We start from the raw sequence: 26,120 nt of genomic DNA on the forward strand, positions 1-26,120 counted from the left end.
GTGGTTAAAAATGCACATATTGATAAAATGTTTCAATCTGAAGGGTTCAGCAGCCATTTCTGCAAGAACCACACATCTTTAAGAACTGGTAGCTTTTCAGACAGCTCTATAAAATGAAAAGATGCCTTTGTGTGCCTAATCTGATCTCACAGGTCTCACACTGATGTCTGACAGAAGTAACACATTTGGAGTCGATGAATTTACGCTGATATAAGACTGATGTAAGGTAACACCAAGAATTAGTCCACATATCTAAAAAACATGAGAGCAAAATCTTCAGTAGAGAAGTAGATAGAAGGCCTGTCAGAAACACATCTTCCGTAGGAATAATCTTGCATCTTAAATTTAAGAAGGCTTAAAACATCCAACAAGTAAATAAATTGAGTAAAAACTGTGTAAGGCCCTAAAAATGAAACTGCTGCATAACACATGAAGTGAGTGTGATGACTTGAGAGCCTCACTGAAAGCCGGTAAGGTTTTTGGGGGGGTTGTTTATTTTTTTAAATGGAACACTTAACTATGCAAGTACATAATTTGGTGGAGAAAATAGAACTGTTGTCAGCAGAGTTTCAGACAAATTGGTTCCCAGTTTGGAATTGATTGGGAGGGCCAGCAAACAAAACATCAGTGGATTAATTTCAGGAAGTCACATGCATTGTTAATAATCCATAAAAGGTCAAATTCTGAACAATTGGATCTCTCACTCCACAAAAAAATGTTGATAATATGACTCAAATAGTAGATCAGCACTTCTTTCAGTAGGAAAGGGCAAGTTAATTTTTGCCAAAATGATTTGGAGTAAAGGAAATTTTCAATATTTAGTGTTGAAAACTTGACCAAAGCAATTTGATCCTCTTGGCACTGCAAGTTCAGTCAAAGTGTAGGGCAATCATGAAAAGATGAGAGGAACTATAGAAATACATCTGAAAGTTTTCCAGAGTCAGCTATAAAGCAGGACTTCACTAAGTTCATAAAGCGGAGAGTACACAGGAATCATTTGGATCATTTTGCAAGCCATCTATCTCCCTTTCATGACTCCATAAATATTTGTGGCAACTCTTAATAAGGAAGTGTAGGATTAGCAAAACAATGCATGTTGGTTAGCCTTCAAGGCAGTTAGTTACATCTGGAAGTGGGGAGCCATGCCATATGATCAAGCAGCTCTTTATGGACCATCTGCAAAGTACTTCTTGGGCCTGCGACAGGGCCATTAAGTGCACTTTAAGAAGTTGCTCTAACTACACCTGAACACACTGAGACTTGACATCCAGCTGTATAGTGAACCACTGTGGAGCTCATTTTAGCTGACCTGTGGGAGAAGTATAGTTTGGCCATTAGTGTCATCAAAAATGTTTTAACATCTATATTTCCTTTATCATACTGCTGGGCCAGCTGAGAGACCACCTCCTTCAGTGCAGTAGTGCTGCCATTGTACCCTGCGAGATGCCTCCAGCCAGCCAGCTAACAGGGAGGGAACCAGGAGCAGTGCAGTCCCCAGGAGGAGTTCTCACTTTTGGAATGGATCTGAAAGCTCTGGCTCAGTTAACCTTGCAGGCTTTTCTGGAAGAGTGACTTGAGAAGTATGCATTTGCTTATTTTTTATCTGGAATTAGTTAAAGATGTAATTTGCATCTCAGGGTCTTTGAGGAAATCCATGGAAGAAAGGAAAGCTTTCTTTTTGGATGTGTCTTTATTTATTTTTATGTATATATAATATACACAGACACATTATTTTTCATATATATGTCAACTTTCCAAATAGTCACTTCAGAATGCATTTTGTATATGAAAGTTAGTGATTAGGTATTCATACTTGGTTAAAAAAAAAGTTTCGTAATAAATTAATATTAAATAAAATCACAATGTGCTTTTGCTGAAAATACTTATCTATGGGAGGTGAAAAAAATTCCTACGACACAAAGACTTTGTTAACATAACTTATTGAAGATCAGGAACCGTCATGGTAGCATATAAATAGGGCAGATGGAGATAGCCCCTTGAGGCTATAGGACTTGAGTTAATAAACCTTGAAAAGTTACCATAATTTTCATTTTCTATTTTCCTCATGAACCCAAGTAATATAGCACATTCATTTTGAATATTACCACTGGACGCCCCGGCAGTAAGTTTGATTTTCTTAAACCCTACATCTAACCAGATCCAGACCAAAGCTGCAATACTGGTCCTGTTAAAGTTAATAGCAAAATTCCATTGGCTTCAGCGGGGCCAGGATTTTATTCTGAGACTGTAGATTTTAGTATATTACAGTATGTTGGTAACATAAGTCAAATGAAACAGTCTAGTGTTCAAAAGGTTGGCCAGTTCTTTTTCTGCTAGTCCCTCTCTGCATCTGTTGTATGCGTCTGCTAATATTTCATTGACATAAATGACTTGCTAGAAGTTTCCTCAGTGTGTTTGGTACATCACCAGTATATCATGCTGGCCACAAACAAGAATATTAGGTTTTTCGCAATTAAATATATGCGGCAAGGGAGGAACATACTTGAGCTTATGAAAATGATTGCTTAGAGTTAAATTCTTCACGGAATATGAGTAGGAGCTTGTGATAAATCTAAGTCAGGGTCGCAGATTCTTTTTACCTTGCATAAGATAATCTAAGGTGATGTAAACTGCCTCTTCAGTGGAACACAGTTTTTAGCTTGTGAAGAAAATCAACAAACTATAATATTTCAGATGCAATGATTTTGTATCAAATAGCAACAGAGATCTGGAAGTTTTCTGTGGAAATAAAATGGTCCAATGTGGTGATGGTAAGCCTGGGCTAAAGGAGCAGACACTGGAGCCAAGGAAGAAAAGCCAAGTATTTATGTAGAAAATTCAGGGAGAATACAGCCTTTCTTCAGCCATCCCACTCTCTAAGTAGCAGACAAGTATTGTACCACTGCATTCTAAAATCCCAGCTCACGACTGAATAAAACCAAGAAAACAGATCCTGTTGTAATAAAAACACATGTAAAATTCCTGGAAATGTTTCCTGTTACAGGCTGCCTGGTTAGTATAGGCTGCCTGCACACTGGTACAAAGTCAGCAATTGTCTGCTCTGATGTTGTTCATGTGCCTTTTTCGCCAGGAAGATGAAGATCAGACCGGAAGATTATTGGTCTCCTTTGCAGCCATGTTAGGATCACAAGGAATAAAAAAACCTAATTGTCTTGATTGCATTTCAGATTGTTTTGATTGCATTTATGCCCATGAGATAAAAAGCTACAAAACAGACTTTCTTCTGCCATGGTAAAAGCCAGAGAAGAGTGTTTGCTTTGGAGTTGGTAAAGAGTGGTCCAAAAAATGTCCTGCAAGCCAGATCCGGTCCACAGCATGATTCTGCCTGGATTATCAATTTTTTGAAGTGACCCTGTGTTGGGACTGTAGCTCAGCAGGAACAGCTGTTACTAGCTCCTCCTGATGGTCAGGATGCTCCTAGTGCACCCTTCACTCCCCAGCTCTTTGCTCCTCATGCTGCCACTGTGTCCATATTGGAGGTGAGGGCTCCTGTCCCATGACTGGAGCCTGGCCCAAGGAGGTGACCCAAAACTGGCATCTGGCCTACAGCAATTAAATAGTTGGACCAGATAGGTAATATCTTATTCCAAGATGAGTGTTTTATTTTTTCCACGAGGCAGGCTTCCATTATATCTCCTTTTTTTCTTTATGTGGGATATGAGATACCAGGGGAGTTAGAGGCTGCAGTTCCATTAACTGGCTGGAGACATTGCAATATATGGTATTTTCATTTGGTCTGCTATGAACTGTGCTTCCTTACAGGAGGTCTGCAGTATATTTGCAGGCATGTAACATGTGACTCCAGTAGACATGTTTTAGAGGAGTGAAACTGGTTGTAGCACAATGCCTACAAGACTGCGGAAAATGGGGGGAAACATTTAGATGATATGCATTGAGACTGCCTTCTTAATGGGCATGAAATAAAGAAGCAGGAAGTGTTCCGGGATGTGGAGAGACACATTTTCAGGCTAGTACAGGATACAGGTTGGGAGTATTATTGACCAACATCATAATGTTCCTTCCCCAGCAAGAAGGGCCCTAGTTCTACATTCTCATGATAAATTTCCAGCTTATTTGAACAGTTTGCTTATTTATCTTGGCCAAAGACCATACTGCAGTCATCTGGGCTAGACTACTGTAATGTACTCCTAATTGTTTCCCTTGAAATTGATCTGCAGCCTCTTTGGGTGGAAAGCTGATATATTAAAAAATACAGCCCCATCCATGTAGCTGTTCAAATTTTAATCCCCCGGTTCTTGGGCAGCAGCCTTGCACTCCATGTCCCTGTCTGGCAGTTGCTCGCAGTTGGACATAGTCGGCTTTCTCTCCCTGGGCTGAGTCAGGCACGGGCCGAAGGCAAGTCTTTCTTGTCCTCGGTTGTGGAACTCCCTGCCAGAGCCCCTTGCTGGCTGCCTTTAAGGCAAGCTGCAAGCCCTGTTTATTTCAGTTGGCCTATCCATGACTGTTTTATGGGCTCCCTACCTTTGTTTTTGCATCTGCTACCCTTTTGTTTTTCTCTTTTCTCTAACTAGTCAGGAATTGAATCTTTTGGGGCTGGCAGGTCCCTTTGAATTCTGTGTGTATAGCATATTGTAACATGCTATTAGATTTTGCTTTCTACTTTTACTGTTTTGCATTTGGCTCTTTATGCTACTTGGCTTGCAATTGGTGCTTTAGAAAAGATCAAATAAATATATAATTGTGTCAAGTCTTATTTAGTCTAAGAAGGTTAAATCCTGTATCCAAATATAGAAGAGTGTGTTTATGGGGAAACTTAGTACTGAGAGAATTAGAAAGAAAGCTCCAATTAGAAGGAAAGCTGATTCCATGCCGTTTGCAATGCCATGTTTTCTTTAAGAGAAAACTTCCACTGTAATTAGCAAGAAAGTGCAGCCTACCGGCCAATGCATTACCTAACACAGAGCTCACTATTCAGTCTTAGAAATAGATCGTGCTTTTATATGCTCCTCTGGAGACTGACGATACTGTGAAGTCCAGTATCAGCAAAACAGAAGTCTAAACACAAGCAGAGTCAGGAAATCTTGTACAATAGATGATAAATAGTCATTTGGTTGTATGGCCACTTCAGGAGGAAGCGTGTAAATGTAATCGTGGAATACAATGGTCTGTGCTTCAAATACTAGAAATAAAGTCTTTTTTCCATCGCGAATCAAATGATTTGTTACATATGTACCCAAACCCATGTAGATGATGTTGTTATTTTTGTTATGTTGGCTGCCAAGGGATTAACAGAAGTTCAGGTCTTTGTTCTAGAAACTGCAGAGGAATCAGCAAAAAGACGTGCTTCACCTCACATTGAGATAAGTCTGATAACATCAACCAGGGGAATGAAACAACTAGAAGGAAGAGGAAGTATCAGCCAAGCGCTGTATGAAAAGCAAGGGTCTTAGTTCAAATATTGTCATCTGAAAATGGTTTATGGGCACTAAAACAGAGGAGTGGACCCAAGGGTAAGGTCATGCCACTTTGCTGAGCATTGGGAATCCAGGAAGTTACATATCATTCATCTAAGGAAGTTCCAATTGTAAAATACTATCAAAACCCAAGACGTTTAGGGCATCTTGGTCCTGCAAAACAGTAAAATTATTAATCACTTGACTAATCCACATTAATCAGTACAGCCTAGTAGCAGAATTATTAATCAGCTTGATGAACTGAGCAATCTTGCAAAGAAATGAGCCTATTTGGAATTTTAAAAGTGATGAAAGATAAAATGTAAAACACAATGACTGGAAAAGATGCAAAATCTCAAAACCAACATTATCTCTCATCTCACTGTTTGTAGTTCATCCATCTCCAACAAGACCAAAAACTTGCATGCAGGCAGGTATTTAGAAAGCAAAGTATTCATTCTCTCTGTGTGAGAAAAAGTAATCTCTCCTTCCCACACAAAAAAACAGAGAGAAAAATAAAGCTAAAAAGGTAGATGTGAGAGGGGAAAGGAGAGTATTTGTAACTTAATTGTGAGGAGGATTGTTGTAAACAAGTACAGAAACAGCATACAGCATTCCATCCAGAAATTTAAATGCAACCAATACATGTAAGATACATTGGAAGATGAGGTAAGTGTCTTTGAGGCCTCAGGAAGCCTCAGGTGATTAAAGGGAATAACCTGGTGTGTATGGCACTGCCATCCCACTGAAGTGAGGAAGAGTAAGGCAGAGGGTAGTAAGGGTAGCTCAACCCGTATATTTCAGTACTGGAAGTAATAAATAATAATTGTCGGTGGGAGCTGAGTGCTTCACTGACAAGAACAAGATGACAATAACTAACTTGTCCCAGATGAAGAACAAAATCTATTTTTTTTGTAGATACATGGATGGCTAATTGAAAACGTGTGAACATCCGCAATTACAGAAAACAGAGAAGGGTCTTTCTGTTAGCTGTTAATGCTATTTCCACTCCCTCAAAATGTGTACTGTATTTATGTTTCCTTCAAGGAGTGGCACAGTGCTCTGCTGTCTTCAGACACTTGCGTCTTTTGTGGCTCTCCAGGATGGAAATGTTCAGAACCTGAAGAAAAGGTGGCAGTGGTTCTGCTGAGGAAGGACCACCACTTTCTAGAGCAGGTTGATGACACAGGCTATTGAGTCCTTACAGAGAATTGTTTGTCTTCTGGTTTTAGATGGCTTTAATTCCTCCAAATTGCTCCTTGAATAATAGGAAAAAGGCAATTTGAATTTCAGTGACAGATTGGACATAACAGGTTGCAACTATTAGGTCTAATTTTACCATACTGAGAAATAAAATTGCCTAAACATAAACATCGATCACTGATGCAGTAAATTAATTTGTACAGAAAAAGTAGTTTAACTGCAGTGCACATTAAACATAGAAAATTTTCAAAATTACAGCTCTCTGAATTAATTTGTACACTTGTTTACTTGTTAAAAGCAAAGCGTAACTTCTCTTTCTTTTTTTTTCTCCTCTGTGACTTCAAATTGTGAAAAGCAAGGACAGTCAGTCACTGATTGTCCAAAAAAGACAGATAGAGCTCTGCAGCTGTGTATGTAACAAGTTTGGGGTGGTTTTTTTTTGTTTCTGAAGAGGTTAATAGAATTACTAAAGACCTCTTTGAAATATTGTTTCATTCTAGCAAGCAAATTCAGCATTTTAATAGGCTTGAATTATGTTTTGTTAAGAATTGGTGGTGTGAAGTAATTAAAAAATTTTACGATTTGGTTCGGCAATGAGTTTACATTCAAGTGTGTCCTCAGGCTTATTTAAACTGTTGAAATCTTCCAAACCGTTTCATAAAATATGTCATATGTATCTTCTTCCTTCTATTACTATCTGTTTTAAAAAATTTGCTCATACTACTATCCCACATTTCATATGGTATCTAGAGACTTAACATAGATGCTGGCCAACTTTTCTTCAAAAGCAATTGCTATTTATAATATGCTTAATAGTTGATAAAATAAAAAGAATGTGCCTTTCTTATTTTAATGTAATGTTACTGGTCACATGCACTCAAAATTGGGTATATAAGCTGTATAAAGGTTGCCTGAGTCACGGTGGAACAGGATCTGCCAATGTGGCTTATTTTGATGGTATCTGGTGTCTACTGTTTTTCAAGGACAGTAGTTCGATTCAAACACAATTCTGATAAGTGGCAGGTTTTCATGTCTTTAATGCCCTGACAAGGGCATCACTCTCAAGAGAGGGAGGTGAAACCATTTGGATGAGAATTTCTTCCCCTCTCCTTTGTGCTGACACACCAAGATAATGGACAATTAATAGCGAACCTTCTCTGCAGGGAAAGTCTAGGGTTATCACTAATAAAAGTGGTCATGAAGTGTTTGGACACAAAAGGGAGAGAAAAAATAAACAAAAAGTAGAAAGCAGGACCAGCACAAGGCGTAATGTTCCATTACATGTTTTTTCACCTAAAATTATGGTAAATTACTTTTCAGTAGCAGCAGCTGTAACTTTTTAGACCTGGTTCACTGCTCATGACATCAGGCAAAGGATGAGAGAAATCTTGCCATTTGTATCTTTGTGGTAAGTGAGAAAGCTGGCTTGTGTATCTCCTGTTAGCAGGGCTGACTGCTCTTAGTTACTAATTGTGTTATGCTGTAAAGTTTACCCTGGTAGGATATGGAGGACATGGCTAAATAAACTGCTTCTTCATCTTATCTTCTGATCCAAAAACAGGCTTTCAGGATGCTCTTTAGGATCACCTTCAGTCTCATTGCTTCCATTTAGACCATAAGTGGAATTACTTTCCTTTTCTGGCCCTCCATGTGCGTACTTCCCCTTGCTCTGGGGAAAGGCTGGTTTACAGATCGTGAGTGTGTACGGCCCTTGGTTTTTGCTTTGCTGGGTGATTCCAGGAACTCTCAGAGGCCCCCAGAACAGTCCACCAGCCCTGTGGTCACCTGGAGAAGGAGTTGCTGGAGGTCAGCAGAGCACTGCTCACACTTACAAGTCAACAGGCAGACTGCCTTTGGGATTATTACAGGGGCTGTACCTGGGCACCAGATTTAGCAACTGATGGTGTGATTGTGTGCCTCTGTTGTCCAAGTAAACAAAGAAAAGACATACAATGTTTCCTGAAGTTAGACAAACCAAAGATTAGTCTAAACTGAGAGTGGAACAGGTTAACTGATCTTTCTCTAGCCTAAGCTTTCATTTGTCCCTAGCAGCACTGAGCTGTCAATACAGTGTACAGCTACTGATAAGTATGGGTTCTCCTCAGCCTGAAGAGATCTGTCTGATAAGATAAGATGGCCTTAAAAAAGAGAGAGAGAGAAAGTACGTTAACTGCTTTGACTGCAAAATACCCCCTGGTAGCCAGAGATAAGACACCTTGAGCTGCTCAGAAGACCTTAGACAGGATGTAAATGAAGCCAATAAAAAAAAAAAAAAAAAATCATTTCAAATCCAGCCGCTGTTCTGCTCTACTCTTATTTCCAGCTCTGACAGCAGAAGGCTTAATTTACTGTATTTCACACCAGGCTTCCATTCTACACTGCGGAAGCTACAAAGGCTTGTTTTAGATATAGGCTTTAACAAAGCAGAGATCTCTTTATTTCTGGAGAGGCCTCTATTTCAGACAGTTAATCATGAGTTTCAGCAGGCTTTGGTGAATGGAAATTATACAGAAGAGAAGGAAAATGCTGCCTTTTGCAAAGAATTTCCCCTTCTTTTTTATAATTAAATCACCCAAATAAACCTGTATTAATGTGACAAGACTGAATGAAGCATATGTATTTTAAGTGCCACTCTTACCTTGCAAAATTCCACATGGAGGGACTGTTGTTCTGCAAGATAGGAAGACGTTAGATGTGACAGTTCACATGTGACAGCTTCATAGTAGGATTTGGTCTTCTGACCATTCTGAACTGGGAAATTCATTAGATTTCCCTTAGAGGCTAGACCACCTGTAAATTAGTGGAAGCCACACACACCTACCAACCCGTGCCTATCCCATGGCACAGACATCCACATGTGTCCCCATTCAAGAAACCTGGGGAAAATGAGGGTCAGGGAGAAAGAGCTATATTGTTGTGCATGGCATTCTGACTACAGTGAAAAAGTTCCTGAGACATGCTGCCCCCAGTGTGACTGTGCTGCACTAGTGTGAGTGTAAGCATTTGTCTGCCATTCTGGGCACTGACTTAGTTTAAAAAACAAGGCTACCTTTGCTTGGGGACATCACTTTCAACAGCTGCGCAGCACATCTGCACTAACAGCCAGATCTAAAAAAAGGGAGCCAAAAATGGGATGTAGATGGACTGTAAGAATATAACAGAATTGGTTATCCAAAACCTACCTCTCTGGGTTCATCCTAATTTAGTAGGCACCTCTTCTTTTCATGAAAGGTTTCTCATGTATCTGTGGTTTGGCAGTCTATGCAAACCACTCCAGTGTGAGTGTCTGGGTACCCATCATCTTTGAGCAGCCTGCTGCAAAGAGAGCATCGTGCTAAGACCAGGACATGGTGGGCACTTGCATCAGAAAGTGCTGTGTTCCTGTCTTCCCTATATAGGGTCCAGGTAGGTAGAATATTAAATGTCATGAAGCCTTGATTCTGTTCCCTCAGCATCCTGAGAGGATTCAAAGCCATGTTTCCTGCCTCTGAGCAAGAGGGTCTTCAGCTGTGCAGAGGTCTCTTCCCATGGAAGCTGGGCTTGCTGAACCAAAGACTGTACTATTCATAGGGCTGGTAGGAGCATATCTGAGGAGGAACTGTTAACCTGCTGAGAAGGGCACTCATTTAGTCCAGGGGTTCTTGCAGTCTGGAACTTGCGCTTAGGTTTATTTTTGTTTTCATCCAGTGCCTCTTTAATGTATTAAAGAGCCCAGTACTCCCCTCTCCCAGCTGAGTGCCCAAGCTGCGAGGTTGCAGACCTTTTCCCGGTCCCCCCCCAGGGCCCCACGAATCCTGCTTTCTTTGCTTCTTAGGCTCCTGGAGACACCTAAGTCCCTTTGCAGATCTAGGTCCAGGAGGTTTCACCTGTGTAAATAAGACTGCCACCACATCTCTGTCATTCTAAGAAATAAGCAGTTCTGTGTTTATTTACTGTATTTAATTCTAGCACACTGTAAAATAACACTGATATGATTTTGAAAGCATTAACTGCCTGCATTGCTTTCGCTTGATCTTCATTTCCTTTTACTTTCCATTTCCTATAAAAGATCTTGCGATATCTTTGCCTGGGTTTCTTTCAGATGCAATTATTTACTCTCTTCTTTCTCCCTATCCTATATTCCTTTCTTTTGGTTCTCTAGACATTGCCTTCCTTCTTTTCTTTGTCCTATTTTAGCCCCCTCCAAAGTGTGTCTTGCTGTTGCTGTTCTGATCTAGAGGCAATGAAGCAATGAATTGGGGTGGCTGAAATGTAGGCACAGGTGGGAGGGACAGGCAGACATGATAAAAAGAGGGAAAGCACCCAAGTGTGAGGTACACCTGCAGCAATCCCTGCAGACCTTCATGATTACACTCTAGATAACTGAAAGAAGGGCGATACTCAAATAAGGACCTAGGGTGGTGTTTGACATCTCAGGGGTTTCTGCCTGAAAATCCTGCCCAGGGGCTCCATCTTTTGTCTGAGCCTCCAGCTAGGGAGGTTTTGACAGCCTGCCCTTCTTTCCGTGGAGTCTCGGGGATGTGTGGGAATGGGGATTTGGAAGGCAGCTGTGAAGCAGGGTCTTCAGCTCTCAGGGTCCAAACCTTGGGACCATTTGATTTTGGGAAGGAAAGAGAAAGAATGATACTTCTCTGACTTCGCGCTCCTTATAATGTGACCTCCGAAAGAAAGAAGCAGTCAACTCCTTTTAACACCTGTACGCCACTGGAAAGTTACTTTGATGACTGGGACTGTGTTACAGGAGCTGCTGTCTCTGAGGCTTCTGTACACTTCAGCAGCTTTCAAAAAGAGCTGTGGCGTGGGGGGAGATTTGAGGGAGAGGGTTTCTGGTCCTATTCATGGCGATGCCTGGGGACAGCATGACCAAGTGAAAGCAGAATGCAGAGAGAAGTATTGGAGCCCAGTGAAGAACCTGAACTGTTATCCCCTAGTCATTTGCTGTTCTTAATAAGCAGTGCAAATACTGTTACCAGCACAACAAATTATAATGATTATTTTCTAGCAAAGACCTGATTGACTGAATCACTACTTTTAGTACATGAGGTTGTTAATATACAGATTCTTAGGAGATCATTATTATGTGCAAGTTTGCTAGAGTATTTGAATGTTTTTTTTTTCTCTCCCATTATCTTGATTCTAAATGTAATTATTCTCAGGGTGATTTTTTCTGACCCTAGCTTCAGATGGAACGAGCCTGGTGGTCTCTGACTCATACTGTACAAACAAACAAAAACAACTACTAGAAGAAACAGCAACTTAACAGCGGAAGAAATACAGCGTAGATGTGTTTGTCACATTTAAGCAGTGGACAAATGAGCTAATTTGAATCGCTTAGTACTTGTATAGTCACAACTAAACAACCCCTGTAAATTAATTGTATGACATGCGATTCCCAATTATGTAAAGCAGTATAATAAGCTTTGAGAATGGTGGCTGTCATTAGTTATATGTACAGGACTGTGGAAAATTACTTATTCTTTCTCTTTGCCTAGAGAGGCAAAAAATACCCGCTTCCTCAAACAAGTAGAGAGTAGCTCTGTTTTCTTCTAGTTGCAAACTGGGGTTTTTGTATGATTTGAAAGGTAGAGCAGAATGCGAACTGCTTACATTTTCTTTAATTTGGCTATAGAAGATGGAATTCATTGGGCTCCGTCTGTTCAAATGAACTTTAAGCAACAATCAAGGAAAACATTTATGCTCCTCTCTACATATGTAATAGTAATATGTCTTCTGAAGAAGACATAATGGAACTGGAGGCTTAGGTTACCTTAGGAGAGCAATACAGGAATGTTAACTACTTATGTAGGCATTAAAGGCATTTTATAAAAGCAAGCAGGTTTTTCCTGCAAGGTATTAAAGTGACTTATTTGTTGTTTCTAGGAGCTGCCTTTCTTCTGGTTATGAAATTTAAAATGGGGAAACCTCCCTCCCAGCTGTCTCAGTTCCATTCTGGTCAGGAACCCCTGTATGTTTCTCCCCCAGTAATCTAACTGTTAATGCATTTAATTGGTGCTCCCAAAGCAGTTCTGAAATATTGATAGATTTTTAAAAACATCTGTAAATTATAAATAATTTTAAAAGTTCACATTTCTCTTTTGAATGCCCATTACAGAGTATTAGTTTTCAAGACATTTAATAAGTTATGAGACAAATGAGTGAGTTTAATGTGGGGTCACTGATGTGAAAAAAATGTGATGGTTATATTAAAGTTGCAGCTTTTCCAAAACTGTGTACATTTCTATTGAAAGTAAACAGAGAATATTATGTAATAATGTATATTTTATTTAAAGTGACTTTAAAGGCACTATCTGCTAATTCTGTTAAAAACTTCAAAACTGTAGTTTGTTTCAGTGACACATACGCTAGGCCATCACTGAAGTCATGTTAATCCTTAAACACTATCCTTTGATCTTCTAGTTATTTACATCTATTCAGCACACAGCACAGTATTGTTTTATTTCAGCAATATCTAACCTCTTCCTTTACTATTTATTCACACCTGCATATTCCCCTAAGATTCCTTATCTCATTTTCAAGGTAGCCCTGCAGACAATTAGTGGTGGTAGTAATATAAAATGTGTCCAGCACTAAAACCTGAAATGGCCATTACAAGTAAACTATATGATATATAATAACCACTTCACTCAATTACCTGCACAAAAATGCAAGGATTTAAAACTGTGGAGCTCTATCATACATCCAGTTAACTGACCTACCTACCTGCTATTTAGTCCTTCCTTTCTCATAATTCACATTCCATCTTGTATATGCCATCTGGTAAATTAACGAAGCTGTACATTTGTATGTGTTGTCCATCCCTTTCAATATGTTTGTACAAGCACATATATGTGTACACGGTGGTATATGAACAGGTCTTTGGCTGGTGGTGGGACAACAAATAATAACTACACAACAATTCAATGCATCTATGTGCATTCATAATCCATTTGCATGTGGCAGTATGTAGTAGATCTGTTTTATGTGCTGCTGCCTGGTATACTTGATTTGTCATTTTTAGTATCTATTCCTGTCCTATGTAACCCATTGTTATAAATTTTGTACCTGTTAAAGAAACCTTGCTATTTAGTACTTCAGATGGGGTCCTGGGGGATAGTTTGTGACCAGTCTTCCATTACCATTAAGGGGGTAAAGTAACAAGAAATCATCAGCAGGACCTAGAGCCGGGAGGTGTCTGTCCAGCTAAACTGCTGGGCTTTCTCTTTGGTCGGGTCCAGAAGCTTAAGCATTTTGCCAGCTCTGTGTTTCAGGGGGAGAAAGGATTTTTCTTGCGGGGATGGTTCAGACCTGAGAGATATGGGTTCTGTTTCCTCCTTTGCACAGATTACATTTGTAACCTGAGGCAAACTGCTCCATCTTGTCTGTGCCCCAGTTACTTGAGCAGCAAAATAGGGAAAATAGAAAGCTGCTGCTTACAGGATATTGAAAATATTAATTTGTTCATATTTGTAAACTCTGTTCTATCAGAGGAACCTTGTGTATTATGGCACATAAAGGTTTGCTGACATTTGCTTTAGGAATGTGGCCATTTATCTAGTGGCAGCAAAACCATGTTTAAATCATACAGAAAAATAAGGCATGATAAAGCAAGTGCCCCAAAGCATATTCCAGCCAAAGCATGCATATGTCATAAACCTTCCTGGTGACTAAGTGACGTTCTTCTGAAGCGGTACTGTTAATTCAGTTCAGCAGCTCTAGGGATAAGATCACTTTTAAGACCTCACGACTACTGGGGTTGGCACATGAGTGGCTGGCTGCTAACTCCACAGAGGTGCTTTTGTGCTCTGATGCTTCCCCCTTCCTCCCTCCCCTTTCGTGGGATAACTCCTTCTGGTATTACTTCACTTTTCTGTTACTGAGCACTTTCCCCCATAAATATGACTGAACAGGTGTTACTCTGCTACTAACTGAGTTTCCAGCTGTCCTCCTCCAACACAGACCAGGCAAAATCTGTTGTTTCGTCCTATTAGGCAGACTAGAGAACTATCAAGTTTGAGATGGAGGTCTTCCTCGCAGGATACGGTAGTTTTGTTGCCAGAAGATGGTCAGGAAGGCCTGGCTGGCTAACAAAGACAGTCCTTCAGCTGCTGGGTGTAGTTCCAGTTTTGCATCCCCTTTGGCAGCAGCACAGAGACTGTTGCAGTGTGGCCAGCCAGCAAAATTAGGAAATAAGGACCTCTTTTATTTACTCAGGCTGCTGAATCATGGGCATTCCTGTCTGCTTGGAGAAAAGTCAGGCAGCTCTACTTTCCACTGGAAGTCTCAGGAGTGCTTGGTACTTTCATCTCAGAGTGTTCACACACTTGTTTTAATGTGCTTTATGGAAATGGTGAAACTCAGCAAGTACAGTTGGTGTAGAAAAACATCTGCACTAACTATTCACACACATTTGCATCTTTAAATAGACTTTTAGGCCTTGTTGCCGATTTTCAGCAAAGGTTTTTGGTTGTGTGTGCTAGAGCTTTCTTAGAGTCAGTGAGTGTGAAGTGACTGGTTCCAAAAATTAAAAATTTACATGGACATGTTAAGTGCATCACATTGAAACTCAGAATACTTGCCATAACACAAAAAAGACATTTACAGTAAGTAGCACTTAGTGAATGCTGAAGGAAAAAAAAAGTCGATACAGAAAATATACTTTAAAACTCCATAAACACTCTGTCGAATACCTGGAGCCCTATTCTGCCCTCAGACAGACGTGTACCACTCCTGGAGACTTGTATTTGTGCATCTGAATTTGGTCCAGAGTATTTTAAAACAGCTTGTTATAACGTTAAAAATCAGTATTTGTAATGTTGTCATAGCTTGGTGGGTAGGTGTCTACAGATTTATATACATGTGGCAGTATGCAGAGTAGCAGCAAACTGTTGGTATTTTCTATGTGAGTGATTGGCAAAAGGGGGTGGGTTTGAAGTCCCTTACCCCAGCAGCAGGTCAAACTTTACCCCCAGTACAGAGCCGACTCTGTGGTAAGTGCCCCTGGGAAAGTGGGAGTGGAGTCCATATCCTGAGCCTGCTAGTTAGCTGCAGGGACCTTCGTTTAGCTCCTCCGTCATGGCTTTCAGTGCCCAGGTCTGCATGCCTAACGCCCGCGCCCATGGAGTAGCCTCAGTGCAGGGTAGCAAGCTGTGGATCGCTGCCATTTTGAAGGAGATGCTCTTAATGGTTGCACGTTAATTTTACGGGGCAGCATCTTTGGGTGGGGAGATGACAGAGCAGGCAGTGCCATCGCTCACGTCCTGCTGTAGCAGTAGTTACCCTTAGTCCCGGTTTCCTTCTTGATTGCTGTCCCCAGATCCATTCCTAGACAGCCCCTAAGCTCACCAGGTGCGTTAGTCTATTGCGCACCGTGTTCCCAGTGTTCAGGATGGAGTCTGCACCACAGAAGTCACTGCAGCAAAACATTTCCCTTGTCACAGAGGAAGGGTTTCATAAGCCCTTCTTCGGGTTGCTGGTGGCTGACAAGCCCGGCTTTGGGAGCCCTTTGTGTGAGCGCAGCCCAGGGGCCCTCCTTCCGGAGCGCGGTGCCTGCCCGCCGGTGCCCCTTCCACGACAACTCTCTCCCACCCCGCCGTGCCGGGGGGAAGCTGGGGAAATGTGTTGGATGCATTGTTAGGCTCGTACTCAGGAAAATCCTGTTGTCCTCTGCCGTGTGCTGTGCGGAATTCCCCCTTCCTTGCTGGTTCTTCTGTAGCTTTGAGAGTCTGAGAGGTTTTCACATTTCAAGTTAAAAGGACACAAGTTGGACTTGCAAGTGGTTTGCTCTTCTCCTTTTTGCACAAAGACGATTACTCTGCAGAATTATTATGGGCTTGGATTAAAAAAAACACAACAGCAAAGTGACATACAGAAACATTTATGTTTGCCAGTTGGAAAGCAAGAACCATCTCTGTGCTATAGTTACACTATTCCCCCTCTGCTTTCTTTCCCTTCTATAAAAGCTGACGAGAGACCCCCAAGCAAACAAGAAGAATTGGATGGGGGAAAGGGGCTGCCATTGCTTATGTGGTGGTCACACTCAGCACTTGATCCTGACCCTGCTGCCAGCCCGACAGCCCAGTGAGATCCACAAGCCAGGGGGAATTGTTGTATAATAGGTAAAACCGGGCAGGCAGTGGCCACAAAAAGGAGGTGATTTACTACTGTGTCAGTGATGGTACACTATTTATAACAGTTACTATATATTCCTCTAAACATTTATACAATAATATATCATTTCTGAATAGGATATACATTTTAATACTAAATTTGGTTACAAAATATGTTGCCTAGGCATTCACAGACTATTTTTCTTTCAGTTGCTTGACATAAATTCTTGTTTATCAGCTGGCACTGGTTGTATGTCAGAAATACATTTGATTTTTAAAGGACAAAAAGTTTTTCCACTTAAAAGGTCTGTCTGAAAATGATAATTTAAAATAAAATTTTTAAATGTAGAAAAAATGAATGCCTTTTTCTGTAAATAGTTGTTTCACTGTCTTGATCATTTCCAGTTTTAGAGTAAAACCAAGCAATTTGAAAGGGCAATACACAGATTTACATTAAAAGTCTCCTGTGAATATTGCAGTCATTAACGTACCAACTTAAAAACTCACCTGGCTGGTATTATTTAGTGTATATGGCAATGAGTAACTTTGCTTCAGTACATTGGGAAGGATTTTAGCAGATGATAGTACTTTTGCTGGAAGGGAGGATTCTTATTTTCCAATTTTTATTTTAAAAAAACAAACACCTTTGTGTTCACTTCACAGACATGGCACTTGGCCTGGGGTTTGGTTTTGTTATTTAAATATATATCATTAGTGCAGGTTCATATGTAGATAAATATATGTATATATAATGTGTGTGTGCAAAAGGTGTGTGTAGTTTGTGAAACCCTCCTCTGCAAGATGTAAACAAGAGGATAAAAACCCATGCAGTTTCCAACTTATCCTGAAAAGCATTGTGTCAATGGGCAGGCATCCAGCAATGGTGTTTGGTTGTTTTCTCAGAGTTAGATGGTTGCCATCTGGCACTGATAGTGAGATGGTGTTGTCATCAGTTTCTAGATGCAGGAAAGGAATGAATCCTCATCTGTTTCCTGTGGATAAGCAAGAGGTTGATAATCTAGTAAAATCTTGTTACCTTAAAGAACGCAGGCTTGGAATTTGTTTACACAGTACAGGCCGGCTCTAACTTTTATGTTGGTGTAGTAAATTTCTTGAGAGAAAGCTGAAGATGTTAAGAATCTTACTGCTTGGCAAGAATACCTTAAGAAAGATATTTTTCAAGAGGTTTATCCTGTATTTTTCTGTACTGTAGTCAGTTTTACTTTTAAAAGGAAAAAAACCCCAAGCATTGCCCCTGGAAAGGAATAGAAGAATTATTTGATGTAGAGTGGCCTTTCAAGCATTCTTTTAATATTTTTAAAGAAGTTTTACGTTAAGATAAGTATGATCATCATAGTGTTGTAATCTACATTTTAAAAAAAGGGTAGAAAAACTGTACACTACATCTGTTGGAAAAAAAACAGTTAGCAACTTGCCTTGTCTATAAGATGAGGTAGTATCATGGATAACTAGTTCAATTAGTTATCTGGCTAGCATTTCTGTTTTGTCTTTTCCTTGTTACTCATGAATCATTCAGCTTTTACCTTAATTGTTTATTATTTTTCCTGTTTCCAGTTTTTTACAAGTTGCTTTGTCTGTGATCACCTCACAGTACAGGTTTTGCTGGACTGAGGAAGTTCAGCTGGCTGAGGCCTTTGCAAAAAGGAAGAAATGGTGGGCAACCTCTTGAACTTAAAAAGGGAAAAAAAATGCTGTTCACAACTGACCCTTTTGAAACTTTCTCATTTTCCTTGATCCTGACTGTTGGTTTGTTAGTTTATTCTGAACATTTAATGATCCAGCTGCCAGCTTTCAGTAACTGAATTGTATTGTTATTGGAGAAATCTGGTTGCACTTTATTAGAGAAAACATCACTGTTTATACTGTTGTCCTGTTCCTCCCCTGTAATTTTTCCTCTTACTGTTTAGAATAACACCCAAGTCTCTCTCAGTAATAGCCTATAAAAGATTTCTGTGTTCAACATCAACTTGAGGGGAAAAAAAAAAAACCCTGTGGCAAAGCAGGGGGAATTTTTTCATTAAATGTTAGGCATGTGGGTTACTGCATTAATTTTAAATCATTTCTGTAATATTTTCTCCTTTCCTTTGACTCTTTGGATGCTCACAAAATATGCAAATCATTTTACAATTGATACAAAAGAAACATTAAATATATTAAAATCTGCATTTTAATAAAGTTGTCAATGTATAATGCATATCCTGCAACTGAGAAAGAATGATAAGAAAGCAATAAAAAGTTAATACAAGCACAGAACTATTTAATAACTTTTAATGTTTTACAGTCTGATAAAAATAAACGTGGTCTTGAAGCTGTGGATACAGGTGTAAGAAATACCCTAGTCTAATACATTTTAGCTATTTAGGAGTGGCAGATCTGTGTTGTTCGTATGCATTTGCTATCTCCTTTGAACTGTAGGGATTAAGCTTGTGGGCATGTTTCTTTCTCATTTCAGATGGAGTGGATGTTGAGGATGACCCCACTTGCTCATGGCCAGCATCATCACCTTCTAGCAAGGACCAGACTTCCCCGAGCCATGGAGAAGGTTGTGATTTTGGTGAAGAGGAAGGAGGCCCAGGGTTGCCCTATCCATGCCAGTTTTGTGACAAATCGTTCAGCCGCCTCAGCTACTTAAAGCACCACGAGCAAAGTCACAGTGACAAGCTCCCTTTCAAATGCACATATTGCAGTCGTCTCTTCAAACACAAACGGAGCAGGGACCGCCACATAAAGCTTCATACGGGAGACAAGAAATATCACTGCAGTGAATGTGATGCAGCATTCTCAAGGAGTGATCATCTTAAAATACACTTAAAGACTCATACGTCCAACAAGCCATATAAGTGTGCCATTTGTAGGCGTGGATTCCTGTCGTCTAGTTCGCTGCATGGTCACATGCAGGTTCACGAGAGGAACAAAGATGGCTCTCAGTCCGCTTCCCGGATGGAGGACTGGAAAATGAAAGACACTCAGAAATGCAGCCAGTGTGAAGAAGGCTTTGATTTTCCTGAAGATCTTCAGAAGCACATTGCAGAATGTCACCCCGAGTGTTCCCCTAATGAAGACCGATCTGCTCTTCAGTGTGTTTACTGTCATGAACTCTTTGTAGAGGAAACGTCTCTGGTGAATCACATGGAGCAGGCTCATAATGGTGAGAAGAAGAATTCATGCAGCATTTGCTCTGAGAACTTTCATACTGTGGAGGAGCTGTACAGCCACATGGACAGTCACCAGCAGCCAGAGTCGTGCAACCACAGCAACAGCCCGTCGTTGGTAACTGTGGGCTACACCTCAGTCTCTAGCACCACTCCAGATTCGAATCTCTCGGTGGATAGTTCAACAATGGTGGAAACAGCTCCTCCCATACCAAAAGGTCGTGGAAGGAAGCGGGCAGCTCAGCAAGTGCCAGATATCACTGGTCCTTCGAGTAAACAGGCAAAAGTTACCTATAGCTGCATTTATTGCAACAAGCAGTTATTTTCCAGCCTTGCAGTTTTGCAGATACACCTGAAAACTATGCATTTAGATAAACCCGAACAAGCCCATATCTGTCAGTATTGTTTGGAGGTATTGCCATCTCTCTACAATCTGAATGAACATCTTAAGCAAGTCCATGAAGCTCCGGACCCAGCACTGATTGTTTCTACCATGCCCGCCATGGTGTACCAGTGCAACTTCTGCTCTGAAGTGTTCAATGACCTCAACACCCTTCAGGAACACATCCGATGTTCTCATGGATTTGCCAATCCTGCTGCTAAGGACAGTAATGCATTCTTTTGTCCCCATTGCTACATGGGATTTCTTACAGATTCTTCTCTGGAAGAGCATATTAGACAAGTCCATTGTGATCTTAGCAGTTCCCGTTTTGGTTCCCCTGTGCTTGGAACCCCAAAAGATCCAGTGGTGGAAGTGTATTCTTGTTCTTACTGTACTAATTCTCCAATATTTAATAGTGTTCTTAAACTGAACAAGCATATCAAGGAGAACCATAAGAACATTCCTTTGGCACTGAATTACATCCACAATGGAAAAAAATCCAGAGCCATGAGCCCCTTATCTCCTGTAACCATTGAGCAGACCTCTTTAAAGATGATGCAGGCAGTTGGAGGTGCTCCTCCTCGTCCTGCAGGTGAATATATTTGTAATCAGTGTGGTGCTAAGTATACTTCCTTGGACGGTTTTCAGACTCATTTAAAAACACATCTGGACACTGTCCTGCCAAAACTGACCTGCCCTCAGTGCAACAAGGAATTTCCAAATCAGGAGTCTCTGCTGAAGCATGTTACCATTCATTTCATGATCACCTCAACCTACTACATCTGTGAAAGCTGTGACAAGCAATTCACTTCTGTGGATGACTTGCAGAAACACCTACTGGACATGCATACATTTGTGTTCTTCCGCTGCACCTTGTGCCAAGAGGTTTTTGACTCGAAAGTCTCTATTCAGCTACACTTGGCTGTGAAGCACAGCAATGAAAAGAAGGTATACAGATGTACATCTTGCAACTGGGATTTCCGCAATGAGACTGACCTACAGCTTCATGTTAAACACAACCACCTGGAGAACCAAGGCAAAGTACACAAGTGCATCTTCTGTGGCGAGTCCTTTGGTACAGAGGTGGAGCTGCAGTGTCACATTACCACACACAGCAAGAAGTACAACTGCAAGTTCTGCAGCAAAGCTTTCCATGCTATCATCTTGCTGGAAAAGCATTTAAGGGAAAAACATTGTGTTTTTGAAACGAAGACTCCAAACTGTGGAACGAATGGGGCATCTGAGCAGGTTCAGAAAGAGGAAGTGGAACTCCAGACCTTGTTGACAAATAGCCAGGAGTCCCATAACAGCCACGATGGCAGCGAAGAAGATGTGGACACATCTGAGCCTATGTATGGCTGTGACATTTGTGGAGCAGCTTATACCATGGAGACTCTCCTGCAAAATCACCAGCTTCGAGACCACAACATTCGACCTGGAGAGAGTGCCATAGTGAAGAAAAAGGCTGAACTCATTAAAGGGAATTACAAGTGTAATGTGTGTTCTCGAACATTCTTCTCTGAAAATGGGCTCCGAGAACACATGCAGACACACTTGGGACCAGTGAAACATTATATGTGCCCAATCTGTGGTGAGCGGTTTCCATCTCTTCTGACTCTTACTGAACATAAGGTCACACATAGTAAGAGCCTGGACACTGGAAACTGCAGGATTTGCAAGATGCCCCTCCAGAGTGAGGAGGAATTTTTAGAGCATTGCCAAATGCACCCTGACTTGAGGAACTCCTTGACGGGGTTTCGCTGTGTGGTGTGCATGCAGACAGTGACCTCCACGCTGGAACTGAAAATCCATGGCACGTTCCACATGCAGAAAACTGGAAACGGTTCTGCCGTGCAGTCCACGGGACGCACACAGCATCTCCAGAAACTGTACAAGTGTGCTTCTTGCCTGAAGGAATTCCGCTCAAAACAGGATTTAGTGAAACTTGACATCAACGGTCTGCCATACGGTCTGTGTGCTAGCTGTGTTAATCTCAGTAAAAGTGGTAGTCCAAGTGTCAACATCCCTTCAAGCAGTAACAGACAAGGCATGGGCCAAAATGAGAACTTGAGTTCCATTGAGAACAAAAGCAAGGCAGGGGGACTGAAGACTCGATGTTCTAGTTGCAATGTTAAATTTGAATCAGAAAGTGAACTCCAAAACCATATTCAGTCAATCCACAGAGAGCTTGTTCCAGACAGCAACAGTACACAGCTGAAAACACCACAAGTATCTCCAATGCCCAGAATCAGCCCCTCCCAAACTGAAGAGGTAACCCTTTTTTCTTTGCTCTTGACAACTTCCATCCTTTTGGAAAAAATCCCCCTTTTTTCAAGCTGTCTTGTCACTTCTCATCAAACGCTTAGACTGAACCATGTTACATTTCCATCCGTAGCCATTAGCTAGTAATTACTTGCTTCTTGATATGCCTTACATCTTGGATTGAATTGTGCGGAATAGGACTAATTCCAGTCTCCCTAGGATATTGTCTTCTGTATCACTGAGGAGACCTATCTTCATGCCAGCACAACTGAGATCTGGAATCTTACCCTAGCTCCCTTACGTGCTGGAATCCCCAGCTAGAAGTTGTGCTTACGGCAGAGAGCATTAATGACAGAGGAATAGAATACAGGGAGCCAGAATGCTGGCATAAGGGGTGGATTTTTAAAAAATATTTGTGAGCAACAAATTGAGGGGTTTTTTTGTAAATTGTGTTGTAGACATTCATTTTCTCCTCTTATAGCATATTTTGATTAAGTAGAAGTACAACGCTAGCCTAAGGTAAATTGGGAAATCAGTCCTTTGGATGCAATTGCTTGTGTTTTTCTTTCCATTCCTGATGAACAACATTTTGATGTCGCTGAAACACCTAGTGCGTGATGATTGAAATCCCATTCATGCAGCATAACTTAGAAAGTAAATATCAAACTCTTGAAATATTTCATCTGCTTCCTTATTCACCAGTGACCAAGTAATAACACCTGTATATGGGAAGGTAGGGGGGTCATGTGCTGAGAGAATCTGTTTTATCTTCAGAAATATCATCAGTAGAATGACTTAGAGTTAATATTTTAGGCATGGTGTCTTGCATAATGACCCCTTACAGTTCAAGAAGCCTAAAGACACAGCACAGACAAATGATAAGAAATAATAGCTTTTGTTTCAAGAAAGCTTTTAGCCTGTAATGGTACAATCAGAGTGCAACCAATTGCTGTGAATGTGTATGGATACCGTGTGTCTGGGGAGCTGCAGCTCTTCCATCACCTTCTTCACTCCCTGTTTGTGAGCCCGTCGGTTGGGTAGGAAATCTCTCAGCTTGTCATCAGTGTTGTGCAAACTGGAGGGCAGGAGGGAGGCAGAGAGAGAAGAGGGAAGATAGATAAGGATATGTGGACCAAGAGGTAGGTATTTGTGGAGCTACTGAGAACATAGATGAAGATAGGCTGGGAGAAGGCCGCTGGGGTAGCACAGGGCCTGGAGTGCCAGGAAATGGGAAGTGGAGCTGGGAGACGAGGGTGAAGTACCAGGCAGGATGCATCTGCCAGGGAAGGTCCCTATGTTTTCATGACTTCTGCATCTCTAGTTTGCACATTGAGTGGTGGTGGAGGACACATGGGGAATAGGATGTGGTGTGGGGTTTATGGAAGGAGCAGGTTGTTAGACTGAGAACTGCAGGTCTAAGAAATACCTTCTTTTCAAAGAAGAGGGAAAAGGAATGGCTCCCATTTGGTGCAGTTCATGGCAATGATCGTCCTGTAGTACTGCTACTGAGTGGGAACCACAGGATTAGCAGCTGCATGGTTTTGGTAGTTTCAGTCATCCCGGTTTCTGTTTCTGTCATCTTTCCCCAAATGACTACATGAAATCTCTCTTCCCAGCCCTGTTGGAAGCCAATTCCTGCTACCTCAAGCCAATTCCAAGCTACCTCAGAGTCATGTGTGTTAAGACAGTTGCCGTGATGTTACCAACTTGTCTTTCTCTTGCTTGTAAACTAGACAAAAAGAGTTTTGCGGGTCTATTATGGTGATACAAGGTCAGTTACCTTCAGTGTCATCAGTGAATCTTCTTGTACTTGGATCAGGTATAACCAGGGTTCCTATGTCTTCTTCTGATTGGCATCATGTTCCCTCTTACTCGTGTCGATTTTTCTCTTAGAAATGTATTTAAGATGAAAAAGCCTTTTAAACTACAGCAAGATTTGTGAATAGCATTTACCTGCTTTCAAATCACCATTTGTCCCTCGCCCTCATTCAGTTCTTGCAAATGATTTTTTTCAGTGTCTATGGTTCTAGTCTCCACACAAGTAATGTAGACTTTCAGATTCTTTTCTCATGGGAAGAACAAAGCTATCAAGTTCCTGATAGAGCATTAATACTTCTGGAAACCATAAATGCATGTTTGTAAAATCCTGAAAGATAATTTATTTTTCTAACAGATATTATTGGTTTCAAATTGTAGTGACACAAGCATTATAGCAATGAGAATCAAAATTGAAAGTGGTAATACACAAATGTTTAACACTACAGGGTGGATGTCCAGGCTGAGGGAAATGAAAACATAAGCATATAACACAAACAGTAAAAACAAATTGGATTTCTAAAATTTTTTATTAGTCAGTGACTTTGCTACTGCACTGGAAGGATATTTCCTGAATTGAATGGGATGTTGAAGACGGCTACTTAAACATGCTATTTTGGGGAAATTTTCAACAAAAAAATCATAATATTAAGGAGTGAAGGTTTCATTTGCATTATTGAGAGTCATGTGGTTTGAGATTTCAACCTTTATATAAAGGAAATTTCTTTCCTAAGGCAAGAAAAATATGGAGACCATTAGTAGTGCTGAATACCCTTTGTTACTCAGTAATAGATACTATGGTAAGAATACTAGAAAATACCTTTTTAAGACAAAAGATAACACTAAAAAATGTCACTTCTGGCTTCTTTGCCAAGTATTCTCATGGTTGAACTTGAAAACTTCCCTTTTTAGCCTGTACTCAATGACACGATAGGGTGCAATTACCTTAACATGGTATAATGTCATCAGCCAAGCCCATCACCTGCTGAGCTCACCCTGTTTGCTAAGTGAAAGATGTTGACCTGAATCATCTTCACTGAAAGTTACCTTTCAGTTGGAGTGGGAAATGACAGGCAATGCTCATCATTGGTTACAACTTAAGGAACGGGTCAGAACTCATTCAGCCCTGTAAGCTGTCAGACAGATCAAACAGACAGATTGTGGATAGCTAGCTATCGCAAAAGCTCTAAAATTGGTAAATCTGTAATTTATTCTTTGAGCTTAATGAGATGCTGAATGCAGATTGTACATTTCTTGTAAAGATCTTGAATCATTGCAAGCACACTGTTGGGCTAGGATAATAACCTTCTTGGTGATAGTTAATATTTAAAAGTGGAGAACAAGGTCTGCTACGATAGTGAAACGGGAACTAGACATCAGTCCTTTTTCTGTCACTTGTTTGCTTTGTTGATTCTGACAAATCTACATGGAACATCTCTACTTCATTTTCCTTAGTCAGAAAATAAGACTGATAGTTCCTGCAAAGTGTGCTGCCACGCTTAATTGTGATACATTATTTGTAAAGCACTTGAAAGATGAAAAGCAGTATTCAGGAAAAACTGTGTGGCCTTGCTTCTCTTGTTCCTCCTTAATACACTGTTGTGCACCTAATGAGAGAACTCCTGACTCAGCAGAAGGTGTGCCCTCACTTCTTAAGCTTTGCCACTTCTGTACATGCAGAATCATACCGACATAACTGTACGATAATAGTTCTATTGTTAATTGCCTAGCTGGCAGGGGAGGA

The 26,120-nt window shown here is 40.8% G+C and overlaps 1 protein-coding gene across 8 annotated transcripts in view; it reads left to right on the forward strand.

Moving 5' to 3' along the window:
* ZNF521 (zinc finger protein 521) overlaps positions 1 to 26,120 on the forward strand; it is a 232,445-nt gene that overhangs the window by 74,513 nt on the left and 131,812 nt on the right. For all 8 annotated transcript variants that reach the window (XM_074899058.1, XM_074899050.1, XM_074899051.1 and 5 more), the window contains one exon: positions 19,218 to 22,570. In XM_074899058.1, coding sequence (XP_074755159.1) covers positions 19,658 to 22,570 — 2,913 coding nt within the window. In that variant the 5' untranslated portion in view covers positions 19,218 to 19,657. The remainder of the gene's footprint in view (positions 1 to 19,217; positions 22,571 to 26,120) is intronic.

Source organism: Athene noctua, chromosome 2, assembly GCF_965140245.1.
Source record: "Athene noctua chromosome 2, bAthNoc1.hap1.1, whole genome shotgun sequence".
Lineage (NCBI taxonomy): Eukaryota > Metazoa > Chordata > Aves > Strigiformes > Strigidae > Athene > Athene noctua.